This window comes from Ceratotherium simum, chromosome 39, assembly GCF_057802395.1.
Source record: "Ceratotherium simum simum isolate JZ-2026a chromosome 39, ASM5780239v1, whole genome shotgun sequence".
Classification (NCBI taxonomy): domain Eukaryota; kingdom Metazoa; phylum Chordata; class Mammalia; order Perissodactyla; family Rhinocerotidae; genus Ceratotherium; species Ceratotherium simum.
Genome location: NC_141938.1, coordinates 16005783 through 16030399, shown reverse-complemented (window position 1 = coordinate 16030399; position 24617 = coordinate 16005783). Strand labels below are relative to the sequence as shown.

Genomic DNA, 24617 nt, shown 5'->3' with positions numbered 1-24617 from the left:
GCCAGGCGGGGGTGGCCCGGCCCTCAGGCCTGCCGTCGGCCAGGAGCCCACCCACCAGCCAGCCAGCCACCGAGCCTGCCCTCACCCCTGATCCCGGCCCCCAGAGCCATCATGAGTGGTAGGCAGAGGATCCTCAAGGGACTTCTGGGCTGGGCTTGCGGATGGACCCGGGTCTGGAGAGCAGGGTTTGGCATGAGGGGCTGCGGCCTGCGCGCCCTGTGCCCCGGAGATCCTCCCCTCCCACCCCAGGTCAGTGGAGGGCAGGCGTTGGGAAAAGTAAGGGGCTCGGAGGTTTTGGGATTGAGGGTGGGACTTCGGAAGGGGAGGGGAAGAAGAATTGGGGAGGGGAGAGGGCTCAGACTGGGAGAGCTCCAAGAGAAGAGGTGGTTGTGGGAGCAGGAGAGGGGATAGGGACCTGGGGAGGGGCGGGGGTGGGGATCTGTGCACAACGCCGATGACCCGGGCCTCGGGGCGACCCCAGGGATGTGAGGAGTCGGCCTGGTGACCTCGGGCGTTATCAATCCCGCCGTCCACCACGTCCGGTGGTCAGTGTGCGCCCTGGAATGTGGGACGGGGCGGGGGTAGGGGCGGGGAGCTGAGCTGTGGCCAGTGCGGGCGCGGGGCCGAGGGGAAGGCGACCCGCTATGCCTTGCGCTGCCCAGGCCCTGGGGTCTGCGGCGGGGGCGGGTCGCCCGTGAGAGGACGGGGGCTGGAGGGCGGGCGTCTGTGTCCGGGGACTGGGCGCGCAGCTCCGGGTCATCCGTTTCGTCTGCGGAGCTATGTGAGCACGTGTCCCAGTCTGTCCCGGAGTGTCATTCGCGCGTGTCTGCCCTCTGGTTGCGTCTGGGTGGGTCGGGGTAAGGATCAGCGTCTCTACCGTCCGGGTCGCCGGGGCCAGGCGGGGGCGCGCGGTCCGACGCGCGCGGAGCTCCCGAAAGCGGAAGCTGGGGGCGGGGCCGGGCTGGGGGCGGGGCCTGGGACCCCACCTTCGAGCCCACTCTGCGGAGGGACAGGCTGAGGCTGGGAGGGTGGGAGACAGGTCTGCGTCACCGGCCCCGGAGGCCTTTTCCTGTGGAGGGAGGACCCGCCAATGAGGGCTGGGTCTGTCACGTGGGCCTGACAGCTGGGGAGGGGGTGGCCGGTGACAATGTGGTCCCGAGGCGGCCAGGGCCGGGAGCTGCGACGCTGAGACCCCCGCCTGCCCCACCTCGGCCCTCCCCCTCGGGCCGCTCGGCCCCGGCCCCACCATGTTCTCCAGGAAGAAGCGGGAGCTCATGAAAACCCCTTCTATCTCCAAAAAGAACCGCGCGGGAAGCCCCAGCCCGCAGCCCTTGGGGGTGAGTGAGCCTCCGCGGGGAGCGCACGGCGGGCGGGGACCTTGAAGAGACACTCGGGCAGCAGGAGGCCAGGGTGCATCCTGTGCTCGGCGGGCGGGGTGGGGGCCCGGCAACGCCATGCTGGGCCGGCGGCGGGGGGCTCGGGCCAGCTACAGCCCCCACCGGGCCGGACTGGGGGCGCCGCGAGGTACCGGTCGGGACCCCGGCGTTCAGCTTGTGGTAGGAGCTTCTGGGGTGTGCGCGCATCCTCCATCCCCTCCAGGGCGGGCTGTGGGGCCCAGGGGGTGGGTGGGGAGGCTGCTAGAGTGGGGGTGGCATTGGGTCTGAACTCTGTAGGAGGGGGGCTCAGGAGATCTGGGGGTCGGCGTGCCGTTGGCTGTGAGGGCTGTGGCACAGACATTGAGACCCAGGCTTGTAGGGCAGCAGAGCATGGGACCGGGTCCTGGGGTTTGTCTCCGGCACCCAGAGGCTCTACAAAGTCGGGTGGTGTCCACAAGGCCTGGGAGTCTTGGGGGGCCCAGGAGTCCAGAGGACCCTTGGGTATAAGAGTCACTGGAGGGGTCTTTACCAGGGAGTAGGTGCGTCTGCAGCAGCCTGAGGGGGCTACAGGGCTGGGGACCCTCCCCTGGCCCTCCCTCCCCCCTCCAGGAAGTGGGGTGCCCCCTCCCCCACACCCCCACAGGCCCCGCCCCTGGCTGTGGTTTGGGCAGAGACGGTTGTTTGTGAAAGCTCTGGGGAAGAGGATGTTGGGTAACAGGTGTGGGAGGGGCACTGCACCAAATCTCGGCCCTCCGACCTGTGGCCTTTGACCCCTATGGGCTCAGGCTGAAGACCCTCCAGAGCCCCACTTCACTTCTGGGGAAACTGAGGCGGTGCCTGGCCTGGAGCACTGGCGTTACCAGCTCACCCCCCCCCACCCTCCCAGGAGCTGCCGAGGAAAGACGGGCCGGATGCAGTGTCCCTCGGACCCAGCCTGGAGCCACTGAGCGCGGCCTCCAATGTCAAGGCCGCGGGTACGCTCAAGAGGCCCACCAGCCTGAGCCGCCATGCCAGTGCCGCCGGCTTCCCGCTGTCCGGCGGCAGTTCCTGGACGCTGGGCCGGGGCCACCGCAGCCCCATGACCGCAGCCAGCCCCGCCGATGTGCCCATCGAGGGGCCCGGCCCCGACACTGTGGAGGACATCTCCCACCTACTAGCCTACGTGGCCCGCTTCGCCGAGGGCCTCGAGAAGCTCAAGGAGTGTGTTCTTCGTGACGGTGAGAACCAGCAGGGACGCCGAGACCTGGATGGAAGGCAGAGCCGGGCGCAGATATCCCAAACCCTGTGGGGTCAAGGCTGGGTGGAGGGAGGGACTTGGGGAGGCTCAGAAGGGGGTTGCCAGGAGGGCTTCATGGAAGAAGCCACGGCAGCTAAGGCTCTGAGGGATGTGTAGGAGTTCAGTGGCAACTAGGAGGGAAAGGCACTGAGGCAGAGGGTACGTCGTATGCACAGGCCCAGAAACATGAAATGGAGATGCATTTCGGGGAACGGGTTTGGGGTGTCACTGGTGTTTGAAGTGTGTGAGGCTGAAGGCATTGAGGACGGCAGGCAGGGGGACCCAGGATGTTGTCCTGGGGGTGATGGGGAGCCATGGAAGGTGTTAGAGCAGAGGTGGGACAAGGTCGGATCTGCATGTTGGACCAAGGTGGACTGCAGGCAGGCTCAGGTCTGGCTGGAGAGATTCAGGAGGAGCAGGAGGCCGGGCCCGCACGTGAGCTGCAGGAGTTTATGCAGTGAGTCGCCTGTGGGATGGCAGTTCCGTTTTCTCCTCCACGCGGCCACTGACAGCCAGGCTTCCTGCCGAGTTATTTTCATCTGCTTCCTGTTTGTCCCTGGCAGCGGGCGGGCACCTCGTGTGCTGCGTGTGGCCCCTGCACGCTCCTCCGGAAACCGCAGCGCCAGAGCCTTGCCCAGTGCACCAACCTGCTCCTCCTAGGCGCCCGGTTTACAGATGAGGAAACCAAGGCCCCAAGTGGGCCTCTGACCTCTGGCTTACCTAGCCAAGGAGGGGCCAGAGCCGGGATTTGATCTCAACCTGCAGAGCAGAGTGGCCTCTGCGCCTTTCCAGCCCTAATGAGGGGCTCTGTGGCGGAGGCCCGGCCCTGCTGGGTGGGGGGGTGGGAGCCCCTGGGGTTATCGGGTCCCAGGGGCCGGGGCCGAGCCGTTTCCTGGGGAAACCGTAATCTCGGTTCCTTTCCGATCCTGGCGCTTCCTTGGAGGCCGGGTCCGGGCGGGGGCCCGAGCGGGGGCGCCCTTCTCGGAGGAGCGCCTGGAGCGGAGAGGATGTGGGCTGGAGCTCGGGTGCCGCCCCCCAGCCGAGCTATGAGATCCCGGGCGAGCCGCCCCCTCTCTCAGCCTCAAGTGTCTTATCTGTGAAGTGGGGCGACGACCTTTGGGTGCTTACTGCACCCAGACGTCCTCGGCATATTGTGACTCTTGTGGGGACAGTGAGAACCACACCGTGTCTTGGGGACGCCGGAGCTGTCAGCCCAGGAGGTGGCGGGCGCCGGGGTCCACGTGGGCCAGGCGGGGTCTCCCAGGGCCGCCCGCCCCTTCCCGGCGCCTCCTCGCGCCCTGTTCGTCGCCTGTGGGCCTGAGTTTCCCCTCCCGCTCTCGGCCTGTCCCACCCGAATCAGGTGGGCTCGGGTCCCAGGCTTCTGCGCCCTGAGTCGGGGGATGGAGGACCCGGCCAGCGCCAGCGGGACGGCGGGGCGGGGCGGGGCTTCCCTCGGCGGGGGTGGGGCCTTCGGACCGGCCAGAGCCGGTTTGTCCGCCAGCCGGCCACCAGAGACCCCCCAGACCGGCCAGTCGCCTTGTGCGTGCTCCGCGCTCCCGGTCCCCGCGCCCCGACGGCCGCGCCATGTGTATCTGCGGGACGCTGCACGCGGCGCTGGAGCAGGGCCCTGAGCGCTGCCGCGCGGGGCCCCGAGGTGAGGGGACAGCGGGCTGCGGGGTCCCCCAGCCCAGCCAGGAGCACGTGGCGCTGGGGACGCAGCGGCTGCCGCGCGCTTGCCGTGGCCGTGCCAAGCTGGGCATGTCGGGGCTTCGCCGGGGTCACCCCTGCCTTCAGCTTCCCGGGAGGAGGGGGGTTGTGCTGCAGGGACCCGGGCGGCCAAGGCCCAGGCGACGCGAGGGGCGGGGTCGTGGAAGGAATGTCCGGGGGAGGGGTGTGGCCCGGCCCTTCTCCAGCGGCTTCTCCGGGTTTCTGAAGACCCTTTGCACCTCCCGGAGGTGGCCTCGGCTTCAGGCAGCGAATACGTGGAGCGGCCCGGGAGGGGGCTCCGACCAGCGACTCCGCCACTGCGGCGGAGGCATTCAGCAGGGTCCTCGGAGCTGAAAAGGGACGGGGCACTGTTTTCCGTCTCCACTTAGGTTTGTGTGTGTGTGTGTGCGTGTGAGGAAGATCAGCCCTGAGCTAACATCCATGCCAATCCTCCTCTTTTTGCTGAGGAAGACTGGCCCTGGGCCAACATCCGTGCCCATCTTCCTCCACTTTATATGGGACGCCGCCACAGCATGGCCTGACAAGCCGTGCGTCGGTGCACGCCCGGGATCCCGAAGCATCGTCTACAGGCAGAGTCAGAGGGCACAGGCGCCCAGCTGTCCTCCCAGCCGCCGGGCCCCCAGCGACTGCTCATTCCCCCCTTCCTGCGTCCCCACGTTTTGTTTCCACTAATGAGCACACTGTTCTGCCTGCTTTTGTCCAATTAAGAACGTTCGTGGAGGGCATTAAAAGCCACCTTCCAAGAAGCACGTCCAACCTCGCCCTCTTTTGCTCTCACACCTTCGGTGGCTCCCGTGGCCGTCGAGATAAAGCCAGGCAGGGTCCCTCGGCCTGGTGTTCTCGTACTTTTGGAGTTAGTGTAGATGGAGGAGCCGCGTGGTCCTTGAGAAATGACGTCCCCTCTCTGCCTCGATTTCCCCATCTGCAGAATGGGGATGATGAGAGTGCCTGGCTCGTGGGGGGGCTGTGGGGAGAGAGTGGGATAACAGGGTGCTCAAGGCCCAGGGCCCAGGTCGGCAGGGCAGGGAGAGAGCTGGGCAGGGCCCTGAGCAGCCCTGAGAGGTAGGGGCAGGGAAGGGGCAGGCGGGCTGCATGGAGGTTTGCTTTCCGGAGAGACGAGGAAAGAGTGTGCTGAGCAGAGGGGACTGCCTAGGCCAGAGAGGGACAGGGCCTCGCCTGAGGTCCCACAGAGAGCCTCGGGCAGCTGCCCTCTCCCATCTCTGCCTCAGTTTCCCCACCTGGGGCCAGGAGCTCTGAGGAGGAGGTGGGCAGGCCTTCCCTGGGGCCAGGCCCCTCTCTCCCTGCTCACGCTCGATCTGCCCGGCAGACCTCCTTGAGGCCCGCCGGCCGCTGGCCCATGAGCGCCTGGGTGAGGCCCTACGTGTGATACACCAGGTCGTCTACAAGTACCCACTGCTGAACACCTTGGAGACACTCACAGCTGCTGGAACCCTCATTGCCAAGATCAAAGGTCAGCCAGCCAGGGCAGGGCAGCAAGGGCTCTCTGCCTGGGAGGGCTTTCTGGAGGAGGGGATGTTTGAAGTGGGTTTTGAAGGATGCATAGGAGTTTGATGGGCACAACTGCTCCAATGCTCCCTCTGGGCTAAGGGCCCCCTTCAGTTAGTTGCAGGGGTGGTCACCTGCCAGCGCGGCCAAACCCCCTCGCCCTTGTCTCTGCTTCCCAGGCTTCCGTTATGAGTGTAACAATGAGTCAGACAAGCAGGAGTTTGAGAAGGCCCTGGAGACGATCGCAGTGTCCTTCAGCAGCACGTGAGCCATGGGCGGGTGCAGAGCTGGGGCTGGGGAGGGGGGAGCCCATGTGCCTCTTGATGCTGACCCACCGGCCCTGCAGCGTGTCCGAGTTCCTCATGGGCGAAGTGGACAGCAGCACCCTCCTGTCGCTGCCCCCCGGGGACCCGAGCCAGGTGAGCAGGGTGGCCTGGATGTAGCCCGGAGTCAGGCCAGCCCAGCGGGTGGGTCCCCCCTGCTCCTTCTGTGGACCTGGGTCTCCCGCCCTGTCCAGGGGGCCTGGACCGTCCCCAGCCCGGGGCTGGACTGACCGTGTCCCCCCCTGACAGTCCATGGAGAGCCTGTACGGACCAGGGAGCGAGGGCGCCCCCACCGGCGCGGAGGACTGTGACGAGGGTGAGTCTCTGAGCCGCGGAGGAGCAGAGGCCTGGGGCAGAGGAGGGCGAGTGGGTCCGCGGGGGCTGGGGGTGGGGCCCGGGCTGAGCAGGCCCCGCCCCCCGCAGGCTGCCCGCCCCCCGAGGCCGTGGACGTACTGCTGCAGCGCTGTGAGGGCGGCGTGGACGCGGCGCTGCAGTACGCCAAGAACATGGCCAAGTACATGAAGGACCTCATCGGCTACCTGGAGAAGCGCACCACGCTGGGTGAGCGCCGGCCCCGGGTGGGGTCTGGCGGAGGGCCTGCCCCCCCCGCCCCCCCCCCCGCACTCACGCCCCTGCCCCCGCAGAAATGGACTTTGCCAAAGGCCTGCAGAAGATCGCGCTCAACTGCAGACAGAGCCTCATGCAGGAGGTGGGCCCCGGGTCGCCGGGCAGGGGTCCCGGGGCCGGGTTGCGTCTCGGCCCCACCGGGGAGGCCCAAGGGCAGCGGTTTCCCATGCGTACTCTGCTGGTGACGCTAGCGGGGAGGTGGCAGGGCTTCCGCAGGGCTGGGGTGCTGGGGCACCCCTCCCATCCCGCCCTCCCCCCCGTGACGGCCGGCCTCGCCCCCGCAGCCCCACATGCCCCTCCTGTCCATCTACTCGCTGACCCTGGAGCAGGACCTGGAGTTCGGCCACGGCCTGGTGCAGGCGGCGGGCACGCTGCAGACGCAGACCTTCTTGCAGGTGGGCTGCGGCCCGGGGGGCGGGCGGGGCAGGGGGCCGGGGTCCCCACTCATGGCCCGTCTCGCCCCAGCCCCTGAACCTGCGGCGGCAAGAACACGAGAAGCGGAGGAAGGAGATCAAGGAGTCGTGGCACCGCGCCCAGAGGAAGCTGGTACCCGGGAGGGAGAAGGGGCGGGGGCTAGAGAAAGGGGCGGGGCTAGATGGACGAGGGGCGGGGCGAGGCGTGCCGGCCTCTGCGCAGGCGCAGTCCCCCAGCGCGGGCTGAGCGGTCCTGTCCTGTGCGCGAGTGGCGATGGCCGTGGCGTCGCAGGCGGGAGCGGGTCCCGCCTCAAAGAGGCTCCAGCGCGGTGGCCCCCAGCTGCACAGCAGAGGCCGCAGGCCCCCCACTCACTGTCGTGGTTCACACTTGGGGAGAAACTGCGTCTCCCCGGGGGTGCCCGGGCAGATCTGGGTGGAGGGGTGAGGCTCTCCAGTCTGGGGGAGGCTCCAGGTTCCTGCCTCTTCTTTTCTCACGTCTCTTGTGGGTTGTTCCCATGGCACCAGTATCTTTGGGGTTTCATTTTAGCTATGTTAATGGGGTCTGTAGAAAAGTAGGCCACCCACCCCCAGCTCTGGCTAGTGGTGTCCTGGGGACCCTTCCAACACAGCCTGGCATATACGCAGCTCCCTGTTTTGTGCGCTTGGTGACAGCTGGCCGAGCACCCTGTTCTGCTCCAGGCCTCCACATCCAGAGGCTGGCTCCTCTCAGTCCATGTGAAGCATCCTCGTCCCTTTTTTCGGCTACAAGTGCTCAGCTGTGGAGGCCACGTGGCTTATTCCACTAAATCCCTATTGATGGACATTTTAGTCATTGCTAGACTGTTGTTGGTTCAAACAGCACTGCTGTGACAAGCTCGTGCCCCCGTCTCTCACCTCTCAGATGTGTGACCAATTGTTTATATCTTGCATCAGTGCCTAAAATGGAATGGCTGGGTCAAGGGGTGTGGGTGGACAAGCCTCAGCCATGCTGTTCCTCTTCTCTGAACTCTTGGTTTCTATCCTTTGCTCACTTCGGATTGGACAGTGGCCTATTTATTCATTTGCCAGAGCTCTTTACATATGAGAGAACCCAGCCCTCAATGATGTGCATTACAGACCTTCCCCAACCCCAGCTTATTGTTTTGAATTTTGACTTTACCCGTGGCCTGTTTTTCCAGGTAGAAACCCCTGGTTGTTGATGATAGTCTTTCGTTTTATGGTTTCTGGTTTTCGTGTCACACATTGAAAGGCCTTCCCCACACTGTGGTTATTTAAAAAAAAAAATCTCCATGGTTTCACCCCGTACCTGTACAAGTTCTTGTGTATACAGTCGAGCGTCTGTGCTGCGGGCTGTGAGGTGTGGCCCCCGGAAGGCCCCCTGGGTTTGACAGAGAGCTCTTCCTGCCACCCCCGAGGGTGCTTGGCTTCCTGCCTGGGTGGCCTCAGGCTGTCCTTGTCTGTAACACGGGAAGTGAAAGACAGAAGCACGGGCAGCCGCCCCGCTGGTGGTTGGGGGGGGTGTCGGTGTCAGGGGATGATGCAGCTCCTGCCTCGTCCAGGGCTTAGCTGTGTCTCAGCTTCCTGAGCTGTAAAATGGGCCCGTTCCTCCTGGGGTCCCGCTGTAGGCGTTTCCTCCTTTTCTTCTGCCATCGGTTCTTGGGCGGGGGCCTCTGCTTGCCCGACTGGGCCCTGGGATCTCGGTGCAAGAGAGGTGAGTGGCGGAGGTGCCTTAGTCTGGGAAGGGAGAGGGGCGCCGGGAGACAGGCCGGTTGGGGGACAGGCTCAGAACTGGTCTCCCCGCTCCACGCCCGCAGCAAGAGGCGGAATACAACCTGCGCAAGGCTAAGCAGGGCTACACGCAGCGCTGCGAGGACCACGACAAGGCCCGCTTCCTGGTGGCCAAGGCCGAGGAGGAGCAGGCCAGCGCTGGGCCCGGGGCGGGGGGTGCCGCCTCCAAGACCCTGGACAAGCGGCGGCGCCTGGAGGAGGAGGCCAAGAACAAGGTGAGGGCGGGCAGTGGGGCGGGGGAAGGGGGCAGCGGAGGGGACGAGCCCTCCCCAGGGGCCGCAGTTCCTGGCACACGATGCGCAGTCCCCGCTCCGGGCCTTTGCCCAGGCTGCGCGTCCCACCGGGACGCCTGCCCATCCTTTCCTGCCGCCTGCGTTTCTGTGTCGGGCCTGACGCTGCCCCGAGGGCTGACCCGCGAGCTGAGGCCTCTCTGTGCGCCCCCGGCCCCCACCCCAGGCGGAGGAGGCCATGGCCACGTACCGCACGTGCGTGGCGGACGCGAAGACGCAGAAGCAGGGGCTGGAGGACGCCAAGGTGACGGCGCTGCGGCAGATCCAGGAGGTCATCCGGCAGAGCGACCAGACCATCAAGTCGGTGCGTGCCGGGGCTCCCACGCGCGGTGGGCGGGACCCCCGCCGGGCCGCCTCCTGACGCTCCCACGCGTGCGCAGGCCACCATCTCCTACTACCAGACGATGCACATGCAGACGGCGCCGCTGCCCGTGCACTTCCAGATGCTCTGCGAGAGCAGCAAGCTCTACGACCCGGGCCAGCAGTACGCCTCGCACGTGCGCCAGCTGCAGCGCGGCGAGGAGCCCGACGTGCACTACGACTTCGAGCCCCACGTCCCCACCAACGCCTGGTACGGCGTCTGCGCGTGCGCGGGGCCCCGGGCTTCCCGCCCCGGGTGGGGGCGGGCGTGGCCGTGCCTCTGTGACCCCCATCACGGCCTCTCCCGCTGGCTGTTCGTCCCACCAGGTCACCGGTCATGCGCGCCCGGAAGGGCAGCTTCAACGTTAGCGACACGGCGGGGGCAGAGGCCGTGGGCAGCCCCCCCGAGGAAGGTGGGCCCAGCGACGACCGCGCGCTGGCCAAGGAGCGCAGGGGTGAGTGCCCAGCGGGGACGTGGGGGCGGGCACGGCCCCCGTGACGCCCCTCTCAGCCCCCCTCAGACCTTCACTGGAGATGTCTCTGCAGGCGGGCGCGGACACCAGGTGCACAAATCGTGGCCCATTTCCATCTCCGACTCCGACAGCGGCCTGGACCCCAGCCCTAGCCCAGGTGGAGGGGACTGCCCGGCGGCTGGGGGCAGAGGCCTCGGTGGGCTCACCGTGCGGCCGGGGGGTGGAGAGTGTGCCAGCCGAGGGTCCTCAGGGGAGCATCCGATGGCCCAGTCTCTCCTGTCTCGGAGTCTCTGACCTCCCTGTGTCCTGCCCAGGGGACTTTAAGAAGTTCGAGCGGACGTCGTCCAGCGGGACCATGTCGTCCAGTGAGGAGCTGGCGGACCAGGAGGGCAGTGCGGGGGCGTCTGCCTTCGAGCAAGGTGAGGCGGCCCCGACCCGGGCAGAGGGGCGAGGGGGTCTGGACTGGGCCTATGGGACTGACTGCCTGCCCGTCCCCAGCTGACCTCAACGGCATGGCTTCCGAGCTGCCGCCGGTGGCCATTCCTAGCGGGCCCTTCCGCCACGTGGGGCTGTCCAAGGCGGCCCGGACCCACCGGCTGCGGAAGCTGCGCACGCCCGCTAAGTGCCGCGAGTGCAACAGCTACGTGTACTTCCAGGGCGCCGAGTGCGAGGAGGTGCGTGGGGGCCCGGGGACGGCAGGGCGCAGCGGGAGCCAGGAGGGGCACACGCAGAGTGCGCGAGGGACGTTAAGCTAGGCGCAAACGAGAGCATTTGGAGCCCCGGATGGTCCTGGGGGAGAGGGTCCCTGGCGGAGGGCACAGCCAGTGCAAAGGCCTGGGCGCGGGACCCGACCAGCTGTTGGAAAAAAACCAAGGAGGGGGCCTGGAGGGGTAGGTGGGGGCGGGGAAAGCGAGCCCAGGGTGACAATCCGGATTGCTCCTGTAGGGGTCGGTTGTGAGGGCATCAAGGAGGAGGCGGGAGGTGGAGGCGGGGGCGTGGGCGCTGTGCGCGGGGGCCGGGAGGGGTCTGCTCACTCGCTTGCCCCCCCCTCCCCCCAGTGCTGCCTGGCCTGCCACAAGAAGTGTCTGGAGACCCTGGCCATCCAGTGCGGCCACAAGAAGCTGCAGGGCCGCCTGCAGCTCTTCGGCCAAGACTTCAGCCAGGCAGCCTGCAGCACCCCGGACGGTGTCCCCTTCATCGTCAAGAAGTGCGTCTGCGAGATCGAGCGTCGGGCGCTGCGCACCAAGGTGACCACCCCGGGACAGCGCGGGTTCCGCCCTGGGGGCCCCGGGAGGGAGGTGGGCTGGGCCGAGGCTGACTGCAGCCGCCGCAGGGCATCTACCGGGTCAACGGGGTGAAGACGCGCGTGGAGAAGCTGTGCCAGGCCTTCGAGACCGGCAAGGAGCTGGTGGAGCTGTCGCAGGCCCCGCCTCACGACATCAGCAACGTCCTCAAACTCTACCTGCGCCAGGTGAGATGGATGGGGCGGGGGCCAGCTGGGTGGGCGGGGCTCCGGGCCAGGGGCGTGGTCAGGAAGGTGGGCGGGGCTGCTAGACTGGGCGTGGTCGGCACGCGGTGGGCGGGGCTCCTAGGCCAGGGGCGTGGCCAGGGCAGGACACTCAGCGGCTGGGCCAGGTCTTCTGACCCCCGACCTGCCCTGATGCCCTGCAGCTGCCCGAGCCGCTCATCTCCTTCCGCTTCTACCACGAGCTCGTGGGGCTGGCCAAGGACAATCTGAAGGCGGAAGCTGAGGCTAAGGCGGCGTCCCGGGGCCGGCCGGACCCGGCCGAGAGCGAGGCTGCGGCCGTGGCCATGGCGGGCCGGCTGCGGGAGCTCCTGCGGGACCTGCCGCCCGAGAACCGGGCGACGCTGCAGTACCTGCTGCGGCACCTGCGCAGGTGAGCGCCGGCCTGGCCGGGGTCAAGCGTGGGGCGGCCCGGGGAGCCGCTCACACCGCTCCTGCGTCCTCCGACCCCCCAGGCTCGTGGAGGTGGAGCAGGACAACAAGATGACGCCGGGGAACCTGGGCATCGTGTTCGGGCCCACGCTCCTGCGGCCGCGGCCCACCGAGGCCACCGTGTCCCTCTCCTCCCTGGTGGACTACCCTCACCAGGCCCGCATCGTCGAGACCCTCATCACCCACTACGGCCTGGTCTTTGAGGAGGAGCCCGAGGAGGTGCTGGAGAGCCAGGTGAGGGGTGGGTGGGCCCCAGGGCTGTCCACCCTGGGCGAAGGGTGCTGGGCTCTGTGAGGGTGCAGACGGGAGAAACAGCTGGGAGACGTCTGGTTCTCAGAGGGCAGTCAGAGGCAGCCTTTGAGATATCTTGTAAGCAAAGAACTGATGGAGTGTGGGCTCAGATCTGGGGCAGACCGCAGACAGTGCAAAGGCCCTGTGGCCGTCGCTCCACCCCCTCCCCTTCTGCCCTCCACCTGGCCCTCTCCCGTGTCCCATCTCTACGGTGCCTACAATACATCCTTGCACTCTGGCACACGTGTCACTCAGCTGGCTCCAGCCTGCCCCTTCTTCTGCCTGCTGAGTTCTAATTACGTGCCCACGGTTTTCACGTCTGCAAGTTCTGTTTCTTTGTTTCCGAGCAGACTCCTGCCCGTGTATTCAGGTCGCCATTCTGTTTCTTTAATTCCTCTGCTGGTGTCCTTCAGTGCTGGGGCGAGGCAGATTCCAGGTTTGGGGAGGCAGGAGGCGGAGACGGGAAGCCTGGGTGTGGCCCCAGGACAGTGGCTCCTATGCTCGTGCCCCTGCAGGGGCCTGGCCTTTCTGGCCGAGGCCTTCTGTCCTGTGGGACGAGCTTGGCCCGCTTATGACATGGGGACCGGGCGTCGTCACGTTCTCAGCAGCAGGGGGTGTTAACAATTTTGGGGGTTTTTATTTGGTTACTTTACAAGAAAGAGAACAGAGCTGGGGCTGGGCCGGAATCTGGGTCCCTCCCTGAGCTCCATCCACCCCGCAGGACGGGCCGGCCAACCAGCGGGCCGAGGTGGCGCTCCAGGTGCCCTACCTGGAGGTGAGTGAGGAGGCCACCTTCCCCCGGCAGGAGGAGGCCGAAGAAGGGGGCCCAGGTGAGTGGTGTGGTCCCCGGGGTTGGGGGGCACTTCGCCAACGGCCACGGGTGCCCGACCCGGGAAGACGGGCAGGTGGGTGGACGACGTGGCGTCGCGGGTCCACGTCACGTGCCCGGAGGCTGCGCGCCCTGTGGGTTTGTCTCCCACGGAGACCGCGTTTGCCAAGTGTCCGTTCATCGCTTCCGTCCGTTGCAAACACGAGGGAGGAGGTGCCCGTTGGAGGGGTGTAGCCGGCGCTGAGAAACGGGCACCTTGAAATGGAAACGACCCTCTCTGTGCATGTCCACCTGTGGGGGAGGTTTCCGAGCGGAGACCCGGGCCTGCGGAGGGGGACCTGCCTCGCACCGTCACAGGCAGCGGACCCCGGGTGCCCCTCGGTGACGGGGACATCCCTCTCTCTCCCTGTCTCTCCTCTCTCGGACTTCCCAGAATCCCGCGCCGCCTCCAATGACTCTGACTCGGAGCTGGAGGAGACCTTGGACCCGCTGTCCCTGGCGGGCGGGGGCGCCCTGCCCCACCTCAGCCTCCTGGAGAGCGTGGACGAGGGCCGGGGCGGCCGCAGCCGCAGCGGCAGCGAGGAGCAGCTGGGGGCCGAGGCAGGGGACGAGGACGGGGACAGGGACGGGCTCTGGGAGGGGCAAGGGGAGGGCCTGGCTGGGCAGCTCTCCGAGTCCAACACCAACCAGAGCAACAATGTGGCCCAGGCCCGGCTGCACGCTATGCAGCTCTGCGGCGGGCAGGTCTCGGCGGGCAGCGGCTGGGAGAGGCAGCCGGAGTTTGTCTAGACGGGGCGGAGGACAGGCCCGTCCCCTTCCTGGTTCCTGTCCCTGTGGACGTCCCTCAGCCCGGCCACGCCGGCCTGGACTACCAGATCTGGTCGCCATGAGATCTCCTCCTTCTGGCCCGCAGCGACGAGGGCATGGCTAGCTGCCTTTTCCAGAAGCTTCCAGGAGTGTGGCACGAGACTGTGGCCCGCCCTGCGCTCCTCTGCATGCCCTGCAGGCCGGCTCAGCCGAGCTGGGGGAGTTTGCTCTTGGGAGGCGCCGTGGGGCTGTGTGGACAGAGAAGCCCCCTGGGCGACCCCTGCTCTCCCCTCGGGGCCGGCCACCCCCTGGACCGCAGGCCCTGCCCTGCCCTCGAGTCGCTAGGCCAGGGAAGGCCACTCTGGCCACTGACAGTGGGGCTGGGCGGTGGCTTCAGGATGCCCTTGATTTTCCGGAATACTAGGTGTGGACACCTGGGTTCAGGTACACGATGAGGTCCCCATGGGTCACGATGCAGTTTTTTGACATGCACATTTATTTTGCTTAAAATAAAGCCTGTACTCAGAGCCCGTCTTCTCTGGCAGCGGCGGCCTGGGGCGGGGTCACGGAGGGCCCTCAGGTCGCGCCCAGTTCCTCGCTGGGGAGGGCTTGAGGAGGAGAGATGCCCCCGGGAGACAGCCTGTTAGGTGTGCGAGCCCAGGCGGCCTCGGAGGCTGGAGGTGCGGGCGGGCGGTGCAGACACTCGGAGGTCAGATGACTGCCTCATAAACTTCCAGCTGAGTGCTGACTGGTAGAACTTTCCAGAAGATGGAAATTCTCCGTGGTGGCAGGTGGCAGCCCCACGTGGCCACTGAGCACTGGAAACGCAGCCAGTGTGCTGCGGACTGAAGTGGAAACTTCATGCAGCTTTGTTGAGATGGACGAGCCCCGGGAGGGCACAGCGGATCGTCAGCGAGGACTCCCCCCCAGTTCCTGTCATGACCCCTGGCCCAGCTCAGAGACCCCCGGGGGGGCTTATCCGGGAGGGCCGAGGACACCCAGCAGAGGAGACCCACGTTTCCATCTGACGGGAAGCATTAGATGGAATCAGCGTCACGACTGAAACAGCGGGGCAATGTGGTCCCCTCTGACACAGCACAGCCCTGAGACTGCAGTCCCCCGTCCCCGTCACCTGCAGCCATTCGGGGCTGAGCACAGTCACGGCTGCCCGCCCCGCAGCAGATTCCTAAGAAAGCTGGAAAAGGAGGCTGGCAGATGACCGCCCAGGGCGGGGTTTTTGCGCACAAGCTAATGGCGCACGGCTGCGGCCACTTCTGCCCCCCGTGGCGGCAGAGTCGAGTCGTTGCAATGGGGACGTCTGCCCACAAAGCGAAATATATTTACTATCCAGCCCCTTACAGAAAAAATTTGCCGACCCCTGATCTACATTTTTCAAAAGGTCAGAAGAATTAACAGACCAAACTATTTAACAAGTCAGAGTGTTCAGCTGGACGGCAGATTTCCACTCACCAGCGTTAGTCAAATAGCACACGGCGTGAAAAGCATCCCATTCTCAGGTGCAAAGTATCTCGTGGGCCTGGCGGGGCCTGGAAACACAGGGCTCTGGGTGCTGTTAGAGACATGCCTGGTAATTTACCAAATCACCTGGCTTCACAGGTGAGGCCAGCTTCAGGAGCAGCTTGATCCAGGCTCACAGCCTGTCACAGTGGCCGGGGGCTGCATGCATGCCCAGGCCCCCCTCCTCACCCCACCCTTCCCCCAGGAGGGGCCACTTCTTGCAGAAGCCCCGAGGCAGGTGACACAGGACAGTGGCCCATCTCGGGGACTTGGAACTGACTGGGCTCGGTGGCAAAGGCAGGATCTGGTCCCCAAGTAACAAAGGGGTGACTTCCCAAAGGAAAGCCAGGTGCTGCTGGAAGGAGGGGCACGGCTGGGTGGTAACAGCTAACTCCCTCCACGGAGCTGACAGGAAACCCGACCCGAGGGCGTCCAAGGTGTTCCTACGGGCTGGCGAAGGCTGTACCAGCTCCAGAGACAGGGCAGACCCAACCGAGAACAACAGGAATCTTACAGACGTGATGAACTGATCCTAGAATTCACACGCAAAACCTAATAGTCAAGAACAGCCAAGGAGATTTTTTTTTATTGTGGTAAAATGTACATAAAATTCACCGTCTTAACCATTTTAAGTGCACAGCTCAGCGACGTGAAGCACATTCACACTGTTGTGCACCCATCCCCACCATCCTTCTCCAGAACTTTCTTATCCTCCCAAACTGAGATTCTGTCCCCAGGAAACACTGACTCCCATCCCCTCCCCCAGCCCCTGGCCCCACCGTCTACTTTCTGTCTCTGTGGCTGTGACTCCTCTAGGGGCCTCCTGTGAGGGGACCACACAGTATCTGTCCTTCCACGTTGGGCTCGTTTTGGCCAAGACGATTTTGGAAAACAATGTATGTATCTTTGGGGGGAAAGAGGACACTTGTTCTACCATTAGATCTACCAAAAACTATAATTTTAAGAACCTAAATTGACCAATGAAAAAGAAGACCCAGGGCCGGCCCCGGGGCTTAGCGGTTAAGTGCGCGCGCTCCGCTACTGGCGGCCCAGGTTCGGATCCTGGGCGCGCACCGACGCACCGCTTCTCCGGCCATGCTGAGGCCGCGTCCCACATGCAGCAACTAGAAGGATGTGCAGCTATGACATACAACCATCTACTGGGGCTGTGGGGAGAAAAGGAGGAGGATTGGCAATAGATGTTAGCTCAGAGCCGGTCTTCCTCAGCAAAAAGAGGAGGATTAGCACGGATGTTAGCTCAGGGCTGATCTTCCTCACACACACACACAAAACAAACAAACAAACAAAACAAAAGGGCCTGCCAGATGTTCAATGAACCGTGTGGAGACCACTGTCTGTCTGGGGCAAAAAAGCTACATCATCTGATGCCTGGAAGTAAATCCCAGGACTTAACGGCCTGTGTAGACAGCAAACCTATAAGTAGACACTTAAGAAATACAAAAAGGGGAAGAAATTTTTGCACATTGTTTATCTGATGAGGGATTTGTATCAAGAATGTAGAAGGAGCTCCCACAAGTCAATAAGAAAAAGAGAAATAACCCCGCTAAACAAAGGGCAGAGAGTCTGCAGACACTTCTCCAAATATGACACGCAAACGGCCGGGAGGCAGGGGGAGGACGCTCCGTCACCGTCATCGGGGCAGTGAGTCAGAACCAGCGAGCCGCCGCCTCCCGCGCCTGCCAGACGGACAGTCACCGGCACTGGGGAGATGTGAGGAATGGGGACCTGTGCAGGCTGGTGGGCGGTGACACGGGGCAGCCACTGTGGGAGGCAACCTGGCAGTTTCTCCAAAGGGTAAGCAGTTTCCACACGACCAAGCAATTCCTCTCCCAGGCTCACATCAGAGAAAATGAAAACACACGTCCACACGGACTCGTCCGCGGGCGTGCACGGCAGCACGCCTCTTAACAGCCAGGGGGAAGCAGCCCAGGTGCCCAGCAGTGGATGATGGATCCACAGGTGTCCCCCCCCACACAGGCAGGTGCACAGAGAGTGTCCCCCCACACACTGGAACATGACGCAGCCATGAAAAGGAGTGAGGCCCTGACACAGCCACACCGTGGATGGACCTTGAACACATGACGCTCAGTGAGAGAACCAGACACAGAAGGACACACGGTGTGTGATTCCACTGATGTGAAATGTCCAGGACAGGCACATCCACAGAGTGGGTTCGTGGTTGTCAGAGGCTGGGGAGGGGGTGGGGGTGACTGCTCACGGGGACGGGGCTTGTTTTGGGGGTGATGGAATGTTCAAAACTGACGGTGGTGCCAGACGCACGACCACGAATGGACTAAACCCGCTGCACTGCGCACCGTGAACACATGAACTGGACAGTATGTGAACTCTCAATGAAGGTGTTAGAAGACACACAAACGTCTGGTTTCACCCGGGTGGGGAAGGCTGTCTGAAATCAGACACCAAATGGGGGAAAGTGGGTAGTTTGACCCCAAACTTCTCTGCAAGAAAAGCACGGCGACACAAAGGTGGGAGCGGGCCTGGAGGAAGGCCGCTCACCGCCAACCTGCTGTTTTTGGTTTTTCAGACAAGCAAATGTGTTTACTCCAAATATCTTTAATTTTTAAAAACACCCAGCATTCAACAGTAACTCAAAATCCAGACAACTTTTAATCTCGCCCACTGCTGCCCTCCGAGCTCACAGACAGACGGCGACAGGGCCGCCATGCGGGGGACACGGTGACGGGAGGCCAGGAGGAAGAGGGGCTGACCAGGCTCGGACTCGGGGCCCCCAGGGAGAGTCAACAAGAACCCGGGACTGTTGTCTGTCACCATCCTCTCCTGAGGCTCGTCACATCACACAGGATCCAAGGTGGGGGCTCAGCGTCCAGACGAGGCCATCAAGACCCTGAGCCCGCGGCCAGTCCGCCTTGGGGTCTGGAGGAGCAGCGGCAAGGTCCCAGGAGGAGCAGGTCCCACAGGCAGGCGGCCCCTCGCCCACGGCCGGGCAGGGTGGTCACAGTGCGTGTCCATCTCCCAGGGGCTGGACCAGAGCAGACAGCGGTCAGGTCCGTCCCGTGAGCTGGCATGCCCAGGCTGGACGCAGGGTTCCTCCAAGCCCCACAGGAGGACAGGGACGTGGCCCGAGGGCTGTGGGGAAACCAGCGAGGGGAGGGTGCGGGGCGCAGAGGCGGCTGGGTCTGGAAAGGAGGGCTGTGCTCGGTCCTCTGGTCAGAACCTCAGCGGGGTGGACACTGAGTGGGGCTCGCTCAGGGAAGGAGCCGGAACCTTCCTGCACACGGCCGGGGGAGGTGGACACTGCCCCCCAGGCCCAAGCTGCCCAGGGCCCCCGCCGGGCCCCGTGTCCGTCTCACCCGGCGGGCAGGGGCGGGTGGCTACTGCACCAGCCGGTAGGTGATGTAGCGGCCGGCGGTCTCGCTGGGCCGGATGATCTTCACCACCTGCGAGACGGAGAGCAGAGCTGGGGCGGCCTCTCCAGGGATGGAGCCACATGGGGACAGGGCGGCCCTGGCTCCAAGGGAGGCTGGGGGGGGGCGTCCCAGGGCCGGCCGGCGGAGAGGGGCTGCAGGGGGGCCTCTCACCTGCCCGCGCTTTATCCCGAAGTAGCGCGCCACGGGGTCTCCCGCCTGGATCCTGGGCAGCTGGTTCTCTCGGAGCTTACTGGAAGCGGGTCAGGGAAAAGCCCAGCTGGACTGACGTGGCGGGGCCGGGGGAGACACGAGAAGTGGGGAGGAGAAACAGGAGGCGACGGCCCGAGGGGCCAGAAAGGATACTACCGGGCCAGCAGCTCGGTCACCTCCTCCTTGGTCATGACCACGTGCTCTGGGACCAGCTGCCAAGAGAGGGACAGGGTCTCCGTGGGGCTGCGACAGACCCCGTGCGCCCCACGCGGAGAAGGGGTGCGGGGTGGGCCCTGGGTCGTTTCCTGGGCGTGAACCATCAACCCCCGGCGCTCAAGGGGTTTGCAGGAGTCCTGGCCCAAGGCCCACCCCGCCCCGCTGGCACCCATGGATGGCGCCCCCACCCGCCCCCAGGACTGTCCTGCCGACGGGCCACCGGGCGAGCTCGGGAGCCCCCGGGGCTGCTGGGAAAGCAGATGGCCTCCCCGCCCACCCAGCCGCAGGCCCACCTCGTGCTCCGTGATGTTGATGAGCAGCTCCTGCTGCAGGAACTGCTCCAGGATGTACTTGGGGGCCATGTCGACCAGGGACTGGAAGAGACCCCACCCTCAGCTCGCCGGGGCAGCCACTCCCCCACCCTGGCCGCGTCCCCCGAGACAGCCCCACCCGTTTCCTCCCCAGAGGCCGACGGCGGGCAGGAAGCTGACTGGGGTCCTCTTGCACCTCAGCAAGACGCCGGGCGTCACAAATCAGGAAAAGCCACCGGGTGGGCCTCCCCGTGGAACAGCCGGCCGCCCGGCCCTCAGCTCACTCCCACCTGTCAAGGTGCTCCCGGCCCCGTCCTGGGGCAGGCGTGGCGGCCCCTCCCAGGAGAGGCGAGGGACCTCGAGGCCCTGCAGCCCCCAGCGAGGGAGGTGCTCGCTGGTCCTCCAGCCCAACCACCCGCCTCCGCTCAGGCCTGTCCCACACCCAGACGGGCGACGCTGGGCCCACTCGGGGGGACACCCCATCCCGCCCACTGGGGACAGCAGCTCCTCCTCAGATCCTGAGCTCCCGGAGCCACATCGGGACGTGGGGCTGACACCTGGGGAGCCGGCAGGCACAGCGCCCCCCTTCGCGCTCTCCTCCAGGGGCCCGAGGCGAGGATGGCCCCTGGGTGAAAACCGCCGGGGCCCCAGGGCGTCGGGGAGGGGAGGGGAGGAGGGAGGGGAAGCGAACGCCTGGGCTGGGGGCAGGAGGGGAGCGGTGGGGCCGGGGGCCCCCAGGGCGTCGCCCGGGGAAGGGAAGGGAAGGGAAGGGAAGGGAAGGGAAGGGGAAGCGACCGCCTGGGCTGGGGGCAGGAGGGGAGCGGTGGGGCCGGGGCCGGGCTGTGGGCACCTGCTTGGCGGAGGGCGTCATGCCCTGCTGCACCACGATGAGGGCACGCGTGATGTTCTCCTCCTGCATCCGCTGGCAGTACACTTTGATGGTCTTGATGCCCACCTTGGGCTCCTCTGGGGACAGAGCACACGAGGGTCTCACTGTCAGGGGCCCCCGAGCCCTGGGGCTCCGGGCACGTGCCAGGGCTGTGTGAAGCCCTTCCCCGTCGGGGGTCTCGGTTTCCCCACTTGCAAAAGAACTGAGGTGCTGGCTCCCAGAACAGGGCACTGGCGGCCTCCACGTCACCTGGGAGCTGAAAGGCGCCCTGCACCCTGGGCCCCGAGGGATCCCTCTCTGGAAGTGGGGTCTGGGGTCTGGGTTTGGTCTGGTGCCTCAGTGGCTCCGGGGTTTGGGAACCCCCAGATTAAGCGGCTTTGTTAGTCCGGGAGCCCGTGAGATGTATGGCTGGGTGTTCAGAGAGCAGATGAGGCCAGGAGACCCCGAGAGCACGGTCCCGACACAGACACAGCCCCCATCCCCATGCTGCCGGGGGTGAGGGTCCTCACCCTCTTTGCCGCACACAGGGCCCGGGGCCCTGTCACTGGAGAACTGCTGGACCCTGCGAGCCTAGGTCAGCCACCGGGCGCCGGCCACCAGGATTTGTGGGGGATTCCCAGCTGGGCCTTTATCCTCATGCTACATCTCACTCCACCAACGGGCAATGTTTTGGGGCAAGTTGTGTCAGCCAAACGCCCATGTTGCAGTCCTGACCCCCCAGGACCTCAGCTTACAACTATATTTGGAGATACAGCCTTCAAAGAGACCATCAGGGTGGGCGCTCATCCCCTCTGACTGGGTCTTTTAAGAGGAGAAGATGAGGACACACACACACACACACAGGGAGGAACACATGGGGACACAAGGAAAAGGCGCTCTACAGGTCAAGGAGAGAGGCCTCGGGGGAACCGGCCCTGACCACACGTGGACCTCCGGCCTCCAGCGCTGGGAGAGAACACACGTCTGCTAAGTCCCAGCCCGCGGTGTTTCGCTGGGGCGGCCCCAGCTAAGCAACACAGGCGGGAGCTTCAACTCTGCCCCGAGGCACGTCCGAGAGAAGCAGGACGCCCCCAACGTCACCAAAGACCAGGAAGTAGAGAGAGGCCCCCAACTCCAGGGCAGCCCGGCCCCCAGGCAGGGTCTGGGGCGGCAGGTGATCAGGCCTCACTGTCCCCAGTAAACACGTCTCCACACGGGGAACACTGTTCTTAGCGCCACCTGGGTCTGTTCTGCAAACATTTTCTGCCCACTCCCTTGACTCCAGCGCCCCCAAGGTGCTCACGCCCCAGCGTGGCCCAACTCTGGCAGGCTTCAGAGCCAGGCTGCCTGAGTGCAGCAGGCGCTGAGACAGGAACACGGGGGTCCTGGGACACCCCTTGGGGGGCTCTTCACTCAGCCCGGGCTCAGAGAGGGTCCTGGAGGAGGCGGCACCTGAGCTGGGTCTCTGAGCTGGGTCTCTAGGGACGATGATGGACACCGACCAGGCAGGGCGAAGAGGAACGGTGTGGTGAGGGGGATCGGCAGGGACGAGGGCAGGAAGGAGCCTCAGGGAGCAGCAGGCGGGGCTGACGGGGTGGGGGCAGAGGACACAGGTGGATCTGAGGTCAGGAGGGGCCGGGGGCCCAGCTAGAGGCCTGTGATAATCCTGGGCAGAGAAAACAGCCGAGGAGAAGAGAACAAGGAAGGGGACCAAGGAGACGGAAGCTAGACAAGGCACTGAGAGGGCTCAGAGATCAAAAGCACCGCCCCCCCAATAAGGAGGGCGAGGGGGATTTTCTTCCCAGAAAGACAAGGCCCAGTGTGGACTCTGGGCCACACAGCAGGCCCTCAGATGGCTCCACCAGAACCATGACCCCTCGCGGACACACGGCTGCCAGAGACCGGCAAAGCCCTCACCTGGGAAGAAGACAAACATCTGGTCGGTGGGGTCGTCATTGTGGGCCACCAGCACGGTGAGGTCCGTGCGCCGCGGCCGCCCTTCACTCGGCTTGTCCCCGAACTGGGCCTTGAACTCCTCCAGCGTCTGGTCCAGCTCGTCCTGGGTCACCAGGTAGCCACGGTCGTGGCACAGCTGCAGACAGAAAGAGCCAAGTGACCCCAGGGCGGAGGAGGCATGACAGAAAGAGGTGGGGCCGGACGAGGCCGCTGCAGAGGGCGCCGTGGGCAGTGTGGGGCCGGGTGCAGTGGGTGTGCGTAGAGGCCAGAGAAGGGAGAAGGGACGAGTGGAGACAAAGACCACGGGGCACTTGAGAGCCCCGAGTTGCTCCAGGTAACCGTGTGCGTCATCGTCTTATCCCCAGCCTCGGGGAGAGGCCCTGACTGGGAAGCAGCGGCAGAGCCGGGCCCTGGGGTCTGGGGCAGATGGAGACAGCTGGGTGAGACGGGCGTTGCTGGGCTGGCCAGGCAACTCCAGCTCAGAAACTGGGTGAAGGCCTGAGCGTGCGGGGTCTTTGACTAGGGTCAACTAGAAGAGGACAAAGATGGAGAACAGGAAAGTCAGAGCTTCCCACCCCGCCTCCTCCGTGAAGTCCCCACAGCCCGATTCTGCCTCCTGAGCCCTCATGTCTGCTCTCTCAGGGTCCCCAACGCTGTCAGCCTGAAGCACAGTTGTTTCAGCCCCTGTCTCTGGGGTCACTTTGCAAAGCAGTAGAGAAGCTGGGCGGTCTTGGTCAAGGCCATGCCCCACCGGGCCCCTGGGGGTCACACTGGTCCCCTCCCACAGGACGGCTTAAAGCGAGTGACAAACAGTGACTGCTCAACCAGCTTGCTAGTGTCACTCCACTCCGACCAGCCCCAGGAAGTCCAAGTTGGTGGCCGAGGCGCAAAAGCAGCCACCAAACCGAGAGATCAGAGACGGACATCCTCGCAGGACGGCACCTCAGGCCAGCTGACCAGGGTATCCTCCCAGCCCACGATTCTGGCATTCTGAGCTAGGCACGCGGGGTGGTGCTCCGCCTTCCAAAAACATCAACAAGCGAGACACCCAGTGTCTGCCGTTCCCTCTCTCCAACTCGAGGGAGATCTCGGCCCGGAGAGACAGCAAACGTCTCCGCAGACCGCGCCCCCGGGGCCGCTCGGACTCTCGACTCGGCCGCTGGCCCCTGTGGGGTCGTCCCGTCCCCGCAGACCCCGCCCCCGGGGCCGCTCGGACTCTCGACTCGGCTGCTGGCCCCTGTGGGGTCCCCCGGTCCCCGCAGGCCCCTGCCCCCGGAGCACCCCCGTCCCCACAGACCCCGCCCGCTGCAGCCCCGGGGGCCCCGCCTGCCGACCCCTCGGCTCCAGCCGCTCGGGCGGGCGTGGGGGAGGCTCGTCCCCGCTCCGGGCCGTGCGCTCGCCGCCCGCCCCCCGGACCGCCGCGCGCCCGGCTCGCCCGGACCAGCGAGGCCCGCCCTCCCCGCGTCCGCCAAGCGGGGCGCCGCACGCGCCGCTCACCTGCATGATGGTCTTGCGGATCTTCCACAGCCGGTACGTCTCCTCCTCGTCGTCCATGGCCGCCGCCGCTCGCACTCACTGCGCGTGCGCTTGACGGGACCCGCGCCCACTGCGCCTGCGCCGAGCCCCGGTCAGGGCCCCCTCATCCGCCCCGTGCAGGGCTGTCGCCAGCGGACGCCTGACTACAGCGACCTTCGGGACCGGCAGCGCCAAGGGCAGCCCGAGCCTTCCGCGAGCGGCCGTTGGCTGCACGAGAGGCGTGCGCAGGGCACCTCCCACCAGCACCTCGGAAGTTCTCGCGTAGCTTTGACCGCAAAGCCTCTCGGGAGTTGTAGTTTCCGTTCGACGCCCGCTTGGGGCGGCGGTTTAGAATCCCAACAGGCAGAAACGAGGTGTGCGCGGGGAAACTGAGGCCTGCAGGGGGGCAGGGGTCTGCTTGCCTCCTAGGGACAGTCGGGCGGCCTAGGAAGAGCTCTATAAATATTTATGCATCCAACTGTAGGGCCGTCTCTCAGTTGGCTCTGGCCCACGTGCAACTTAACGCCCCCTAGCCTCAGTTTTCCCGTCTGTACAATGGAAATAATAAA

At 65.4% G+C, this 24617-nt stretch overlaps 2 protein-coding genes across 7 annotated transcripts; one reads left to right on the top strand and one right to left on the bottom strand.

Moving 5' to 3' along the window:
- Positions 1 to 46: 46 nt before the first annotated feature.
- On the top strand, positions 47 to 14571 carry ARHGAP45 (Rho GTPase activating protein 45). 4 transcript variants are annotated; one of them, XM_087425900.1, is made up of 23 exons: positions 47 to 249; positions 2263 to 2593; positions 5708 to 5851; positions 6066 to 6150; positions 6233 to 6305; positions 6459 to 6525; positions 6633 to 6770; positions 6854 to 6918; positions 7121 to 7231; positions 7302 to 7382; positions 9064 to 9252; positions 9494 to 9631; positions 9708 to 9898; positions 10015 to 10142; positions 10234 to 10317; positions 10475 to 10579; positions 10659 to 10834; positions 11219 to 11407; positions 11494 to 11631; positions 11832 to 12058; positions 12141 to 12351; positions 13130 to 13238; positions 13671 to 14571. In XM_087425900.1, the coding sequence occupies exons 1-23, from the start codon at positions 112 to 114 to the stop codon at positions 14024 to 14026; spliced, it is 3474 nt and encodes a 1157-aa protein (XP_087282026.1). In that variant the 5' UTR covers positions 47 to 111; the 3' UTR covers positions 14027 to 14571. The 4 variants fall into 4 exon arrangements, with proteins under 4 accessions (XP_087282026.1, XP_004441423.1, XP_087282028.1 ...); XM_004441366.3 differs by lacking the exon at positions 47 to 249 and adding an exon at positions 991 to 1337; XM_087425902.1 differs by lacking the exon at positions 47 to 249 and adding an exon at positions 1440 to 1556.
- A 3566-nt stretch (positions 14572 to 18137) lies between these two features.
- Positions 18138 to 24190, bottom strand: POLR2E (RNA polymerase II, I and III subunit E). 3 transcript variants are annotated; one of them, XM_087425905.1, is made up of 8 exons: positions 24031 to 24190; positions 22495 to 22669; positions 20560 to 20675; positions 19692 to 19772; positions 19336 to 19394; positions 19144 to 19222; positions 18916 to 19002; positions 18138 to 18584 (listed from the first exon to the last, which is right to left on the bottom strand). In XM_087425905.1, the coding sequence occupies exons 1-7, from the start codon at positions 24085 to 24087 to the stop codon at positions 18937 to 18939; spliced, it is 633 nt and encodes a 210-aa protein (XP_087282031.1). In that variant the 5' UTR covers positions 24088 to 24190; the 3' UTR covers positions 18138 to 18584; positions 18916 to 18936. The 3 variants fall into 3 exon arrangements, with proteins under 3 accessions (XP_087282031.1, XP_004441421.1, XP_087282032.1); XM_004441364.3 differs by having other exon boundaries at positions 18138 to 19002; XM_087425906.1 differs by lacking the exon at positions 19692 to 19772 and having other exon boundaries at positions 18138 to 19002.
- Between the last annotated feature and the right edge of the window lie 427 nt (positions 24191 to 24617).